Here is a 7,824-nt window from a genome sequence, read left to right on the forward strand (position 1 = left end):
CATCACAAAATTCAAACATTTTAAAAATGAAGTAGCATGATAACAAAGGTTGGTCCAATAGAAGTTAAGGAAAGACTGAGGTATACGAAAAAAAGGAAAGTTACAGTATACAAGCATTTGTAAAATACAAGCAGTATAAGGCTTCCTCTAAAAGGAAACAAAAATCAAACATGTGAAATAGGGTGCCCTACTCTAAAGATGACTACTGTAGGCAGGTCATCTGGCAGGATTTAAGCAAGTTTAGGCAATCCATGGAAAACAAGTCTTCTTTGCCACGAATGTTAATTAAGAATGTTTTATGTGTACGACGCACCATGAGGAAAGGGCCCATGTAAGAGGGCGTAGGCGGTGGCTTGCTAGTGTCATTGTGCAGTCTACATGTGTTGGTATGTGCAGCTTTGCTGGGGCATGTTAGTTTGGTGGTAAGGAGTAAATTCTCTAACATTGTAATGAAGCAGTTGGAGATTATCGGAGGATGTTGTAGACAAAAATATTTGTCAGGAACGACCAATGGGTTGTAATACATGATATCAGCTGAAAGACCTCATAGGTGTCTGTAAGAGTGGTTCTTAATCCCAGGAGGATTAAGCTGATATCTAAGCTGCTTTGACGATGCAATGAGAACTTTCAAATATTCCGTTGGCAGCAGGATTGTATGTGGTTTTCTGATGAAGGGTAAATTACAAGAGATTCGGTAATGATGTCTATAATGGAGAGGTGAAAGTGGTACCTCTGTCAGATGTAATATAGTCAGGGATACCAAATCTCGCTATGCATTCCGAGAGTATGGCAGAAGTACACGAGGTGGACGTTGCATTTTCCATGGGAATGGCTTCTGGCCTATGGGTGAGAAGGCCAATGATGGAAAACAGGCAACGATGTCCTTGTGATGTGGGTAGGAGACATACAACATCAACTTGAATGTGGACATAGCGTTGATGAAAGGTGTCAACTCCTGAAACCATGTGTAGATGTACATTTGATTTTTGGCATGAAGTACAATGGTTGACCCTATCCTTAGCATCCATAGAAATGCTGTGCAAAACGAATTTCATATTTAGTAGCTGTGTATTGGATCGGTGTAAGGAATGTGAATGGTCATGAAGGAAATCACATATCATCGCATGGAAGCAGGTATCCCCGGTCATGGTGTACTAGTACAGACATCACAGAGAAGTGGCCAGTTTGAGTTTTTGAGGGGCACCTTATCCCAATGAAGTGATGCGCAGGATGTCCTACATGCTTGATACTCTGAATCTTTTTGGTAGACTTCTGTAAAGGCATTGTACTCTAATCCCCAGTTGGTAAATGTGTTTCTTGACATAGCATTGGCAACATAATTCATTTTCTTTGGAACCTGTTGAAGGGTGCAATTATATTCAGCCACAGCAGAGAGATGTCGGCTTTGACGGGTGGTGCAGTTGCTGGACTGTCGAGTGAAGGCATCATCAGAACCATGTGGTCTGTGTGAATGATGAAGGGCGTACCTTCTAAGAAGTGGTGAAAGAGACATGTGCACTGCCAGTAATTCACAGTCGAAAGTGTAGTACCCGGATTTGACCTTAGACAGTTTTCTTCTTAAGAAACACAATGGGCGTGGTGAATCATTTACCACCTGCTCGAGTACTGTATTGCTGGCGTCGGTGGAGACCAGGAGAGGTGAGTGTGGCGCAGAAAAACTGATGGCACCAGAGGTTCCTAGGGCATTCTTTGCGTTGCATAAGGCCACTTCTTGAAGGGCACCGCACATCAGATCTCTTGGCTTGCCCTTGAGGGAGGCATAGAGGGGGACAAGGTTGGTGGCAGAGGCTGGCAGAAAACGGTAATAGAAGTTGATCATGCCCAAGAAATCTGTCAGTGCTTTGACCCTGTGAAGAAGTTCTGGACGGCTGCTATCTTCTCATAGAGGTGAATGAATTCCTGAGTAAAGATGTGGTGCCCTAAGAACGACGCTCTGTTGGTGCCGAAGGTACACTTATCATACCAGACTAGAACGCCATTCTGTTGTTGGAGGTCGAGCCCAATGCATAGGTAAAGTTACATGTCATCCATGTAACATACACAGAAGGAAGATCACCTAAGAAGCCGTCCATGAAGCTTTGAAATGTAGCCCCAACATTACAAAGGCCATAAAAGGAGTAATTGAAGTTGTATGTACCAAGGGGGGAGGTGATAACGGTCTTGGGAATGTTTTCTGGGTCCATGGAAACCTGATAATAACCTTTAATGAGGTCAAGCATGGAGGAGACCTTTTCTTTTTGCAAGTAGGAGGTCATGTAGGTGATGTTTGAAGTAGCTGGTGATCTGGTTCTGTCTGCATGTTCAAACACCGGTAATCCCCCACATGGACGCAAGGAGCCATCTCTCTTCTAGATGATATGTAAGAGTGATGACCAGGGGCTGGAGGCCTTTTGGCAAAGGCTCATATCTTCCATTTCAGCGAACCTTTGTTTGGTGGCTGCCAAACAATCCAAAGCCAGACTCCTGAATCTGATGAAAACTGGGTCCCCCGTTGTCTTGATAAGTGATAAATACCATGTTTGTCAAGAACTGTCGACGAATGCTCCTCTTCTGGCCAAAGGTGGCATTTCATTGAGACAGTATGTTGTGAAGAGGCCTTTTAGGTGGCTGGCATTTTCCAACAGTAGGGAACAGCAGTGAGGGAGCAGGCAGGAGGTAGCAGACACTCCGCTGGTCACCAATGTGCGAGCTAGCAGTTAGGTTGTAACTGAGATGCAAGGTGAATCAACTAAACTTTATTAGGAAATCATCGAGTTTATATGCAGCGACTTGCAAGTAAGAACGTCACAAACATAAAAACATAATAAGACATGAACTAGCATGATATCACAGGTTATTCTAGTAACTGCAAGGAAGAATGAGCACGTATGGAACTCGTGTGGTACATGGTTGATTTCCTTTTTACAATACCCATTATTCACAAGGACCTGGGTGATACAGTTAAGTTTGTAGTGTGTGTCTGCTCAAGAGGTACAATAATTGTGTGCTCTGCAGATATAGATTTTGGTAATATAGGCTTTGTACCTGGTAAAGCATTCACTTTCTCTGTTCAGGCATACACCAAGGTTGGTTGACTTAGTATAGACATTCGTGTCTAATCCGGAAGGAGTAGGTGAGATCATTATATCACGGAAGGGTAGTTATTCATTGTTTCTGTGTTCCATAGTAAACTTGAGGTAAATAAACTTTTCAAATGCCCTAGAAGGGTTTCAATGTCCTGGGCAGGGGGAGCCATAATGAAGTATTATCTACTGTATGTACCTAACGGAAACATCTGGTCTACGTATGTACACTAAGACTTATCATGGACCCATTAAACAAGACAACCAGAATCAAGACGACATGGATCAGCACCCGAGCAGCTCACCTACTATGGAAATCATCTCGGTGAGTGAATCCATCAATAACACAACCATCAATGGGCAGAATGGTGACTCATCACCTTATAATTGGGCATATCAGCAGCTTGACTGAGATTCACCCTCCTCCAGTAAGTGGTTCATCAAATGAAACATTGCCAGGCCACTTAGTCACTACTTGCTCAACTCCAGGTGCCGGATGTGCCCAATGTAAAGTCGCAGCTTCTTTCTAGAAGCCAGAATACCTGTAGAGCGACTGACAATAGACTGTAGGATTTTAACAGAACATAGAGTGTCAGGTGTGATATAAAAAGTTTGCCTTATTCCATTAATCTCCCACCACATTGCAGCCTATAGGCTACTTTCCTCTGGGTAATTAAACCCCAAATTCTTTTCTGGGATAGGAAATATACCTAATTACCATATACAACAGTAATGATAAGGTTAAGTAACATTTGAAATTGCATATAAAAATCCGGCTATATATCAGTCATTGAATGACAAGAAACAATATCCAACAGAATTTGTAGATATGAAAATGAAGCCCTCAGAAGAATATTAGGAGTTGAATGGTAGGACACGATTAACAGTTAAAATAAAAAAGAGATTACTTAAGTGATATATGTTGATGAGATCATGGTGAGGAGTAGATGGAGATTTTTGGGGAATACTCTTCGCACTCCTCGAGAGAGATTAGTTCACCAAAGTTTCAGCTGGGCACCATCAGTCACTATAATAGTTTGAAGACCCAAGTCTACATGGCTGAGGAACTATGACGCTAAAACTAGCAGATTATGTATGGAGAAGATAAAGACAACTGGTGAAATTTAACTGAGGCCCTTTGCGTTGATAGGTGCAGGAGGAGTTATATATATATATATATATATATATATATATATATATATATATATATATATATATATATATATATATATATATATATATATATATATATATATATATATATATACATATATATATATATATATATATATATATATATATATATATATATATATATATATATATATATATATATATATATATGACTTACTCCTTCCCTTCGGCAGCAACAAATAGAATTTACGTCCTTTGATGTCAGCATTATACCCATCGAACTTGGATATGGAATAGATGTAGCGCGCGTGGTGTCTCAGTGGGTGGGTAGGAATGAGAGGTTGACTAAAAAAAAAAGAAAAAAAAAAAAAACTTTCAGTCCGCATATTCTTACTTCTTGTACTTCACGTTATTGAGAACGAAGATATATCTATCTATCTATCTATTTATCTATATATCTATCTATCTATATATATATATATATATATATATATATATATATATATATATATATATGTATATATATATATAAATATATATATATATATATATATATATTATATATATATATATATATATATATATATATATATATATATATATATATATATATATATATATATATATATATATGTATATATATGTATATATATTATATATATATATATATATATATATATATATATATATATATATATATATATGTATATATATATATATATATATATATATATATATATATATATATATATATATATATATATATATATATATATATATATATATATATATATATAGAGAGAGAGAGAGAGAGAGAGAGAGAGAGAGAGAGAGAGAGAGAGAGAGAGAGAGAGAGAGAGAGAGAGACAGAGAGAAGGTATTTCTGCGTGTCTGAATTTTCCTGGTTTTCAACCCCTTTGCTCTCTCTCTCTCTCTCTCTCTCTCTCTCTCTCTCTCTCTCTCTCTCTCTCTCTCTCTCTCTCTCTCTCTCTCGTGACTTTGAATTTTCAAGGTTTTCAACCTCTCTCTCTCTCTCTCTCTCTCTCTCTCTCTCTCTCTCTCTCTCTCTCTCTCTCTCTCTCTCTCTCTCTCTCTCTCTATCTGGACCTCGGGTTTACCACCTCCCACCCATATGTATAAGAAGAAAAGATCGAACGAAAGAAGAGGATAAAGAAAATTAGATAATGGGTTTCAGCGTCGAAAGAAGATCTGGCGGTGAAACCAATCACAGTTTTTGAAAGCCGATTTCGATGGAGCGGATTGGGAGGATCTTTTATTACTCTCCCATCTTCGCATGCAGTCTTGCAGATATGGGTCATGCACAGCGAGGTCGGTATCTTATTATTATTATTATTATTATTATTATTATTATTATTATTATTATTATTATTATTATTATTATTATTATTATTATTATTATTATTATTATAACAAAATGAAATTCATGATTGTTGATACATATAATACATATAATACATATAATTCGTTTTAACATCAGTTCCAATCGGATATGTAAGCACTTTATGAATCAAGAATTAGTCATTTTCCCGGCTCTGGATGTTTGGTGAAGTTACGAGGTCCATATCAGACCCAGATAGTTGCTGATCAGCCTGATCTTATCAACAACTTCTTGGTTCTTACCATGATTAGTTTTTATTGTATATATCCTCTGATAATGTAACAGCAGGTTCATAAAAACAACATTGCTTATTCATATCATGGTTCTTCAGTTCTATCCCCTCTCAACGGTACCCTCTCCCATTCCCATCTTTTTCTACCAACTCCCTCCTTTCCTACTCATACTTCTAATATTTTTCCTCTTCCCCCTTTATTTTCTCCAGTTCCTTGTTTCTTCTTCTTTATTTTCCTTCCTCAATCACTCCACCCTCTCCCTGAACCCCTTCACAATCTACTAAATCCGACTCCTTTTCATTCTCTTCTACTCCTCTCCTTCTCTCCTTCTTCTCCTCCCTCTGCTCTTTCTCTACTTCCCTTCCTCTTCTCATTTATTCTTCGTCTCCCTCTCCTCCTGCTCATCTCAGCCATCTTTTTTCCTGCTCTTATTTCCTTCCGTCCTCTCTTCCCACCATTCTCCTCTAAGAGTTCTTCCTCTTTTTCTCTTCCTCTTTTTTTTCCTGATTTCCTCCACATCTTTCTCCTCTTCTCGATCTCCTCCTCTTCCCCGAATCTGCCTCTCCCTCTTCCTTCTTCTCCTCTTCCTTCTCTTTTGCTTTCCTTCCTCCTTCTGCTGCTCTTCCTCTATTTCTCTTCCTCCTCTTCCTGCTCTTACTGTTCTCCTCCTCTCCATCGTCTCCCCTCATCCATCTCCTCCTGTTTCCCTTCATTCTTTCCTTATCCTCCTCCTTTTCCTCCTTCGCCCTCTCCTCACCTTAGAGCTGAGAATTATTATTATCTTATGGGAATATTGAAATCTAATTAATATTTTGTTGAATGTATGTTTTAGAAATTCGTGTAATGTTAATTTATTTGAATCATACGACATACGTTTCATCATCATCATCATCGTTATAATAATAATCATCATCATCATCTGATCCTACGTTTATAAACGCAAAAGGCCTCGGTAAGATTTTGCTAGTGGTCTCTCACTTGAACTTTAATTCAATACTTCTCCATCCGTCATTTCCTACTTCACACTTCATGGTCCTCAGTCATGTGGGCCTTCTAACTCTTCTATTGCCTTGTGGAGGACAGATAAAAGTTTGGGAACTAAACCATATCCATCTATCCCTCACCATGGTTTCATCCACACATGGCTCTCGAATAATCTCTCTTATAGTTACTCTTCTAATCCTATACTGCCATTTAACTCCCAATATTCTTCTGACTGATTTGTTCTTAGTTGTACAAAACTCTCACGTCTTATGTCCATAGAGTAACACCGATCCCATTAAATTGATATGAAGTATAGCCCGAATTTTTTTTTCCTATGTAATTTCACTTAATTTTATTTAGCAATTTTAATTAACCAAACAATTTGTCTTGTTTGCTTTGTTTAACATTTCATTTAAACTCCATTTCTAAAGACAATGTATTTAGAGATCATAGTTCCTAAATATTTGAGTGATTCTACTTCAATAATCTTTTCCGCTTCCAATGATATTTCATCTACCATTGCATATTCCGTTTTATCATCTATTTTTATTTATCTTGAACCCAAACCTAGTCCAATATTTCTCTACCGTTCCAGCAGCTAAATGCATTACAAAGTCAACGAGAAGGATGAACAGCGTAGGTAAAACACATTCCCTGTACTCCAGTGTTCACTGTAAATTCATTTGATAGGACTACATTAAGATTAACTGCCCTTGCTAGGCTCATAAACAGACAATTAAATTTAAGTATCTAAGATTAATTCCATAATAATACAGGACTCTCCACAAAATTGACCAATGCACAATATCACAGGGTTTTTTTTTATAGTCCATAAATGCCATCAAAAGTGTATTTCTATATTATACGCATTGTTGTATATTATGTCTCAATATGAAAATGTGCTCAGTAAAATTTCTGCCTTTTCTGAATAATGCTTGTTCACCTCTCAGCTTTTCATCATTCTTTTCTCTAGTTTCTATAGAAGGAGAAT

At 37.7% G+C, this 7,824-nt stretch overlaps 1 protein-coding gene across 1 annotated transcript; it reads right to left on the reverse strand.

The window, feature by feature from the left end:
• Positions 1–704: 704 nt before the first annotated feature.
• Positions 705–1,148, reverse strand: LOC137622405 (uncharacterized). The gene has a single exon (XM_068353018.1). It carries the CDS (start codon positions 1,146–1,148, stop codon positions 705–707), a length of 444 nt encoding a protein of 147 aa, XP_068209119.1.
• Positions 1,149–7,824: the final 6,676 nt, after the last annotated feature.

The sequence above is a fragment of the Palaemon carinicauda genome, chromosome 29 (genome assembly GCF_036898095.1).
Source record: "Palaemon carinicauda isolate YSFRI2023 chromosome 29, ASM3689809v2, whole genome shotgun sequence".
Lineage (NCBI taxonomy): Eukaryota > Metazoa > Arthropoda > Malacostraca > Decapoda > Palaemonidae > Palaemon > Palaemon carinicauda.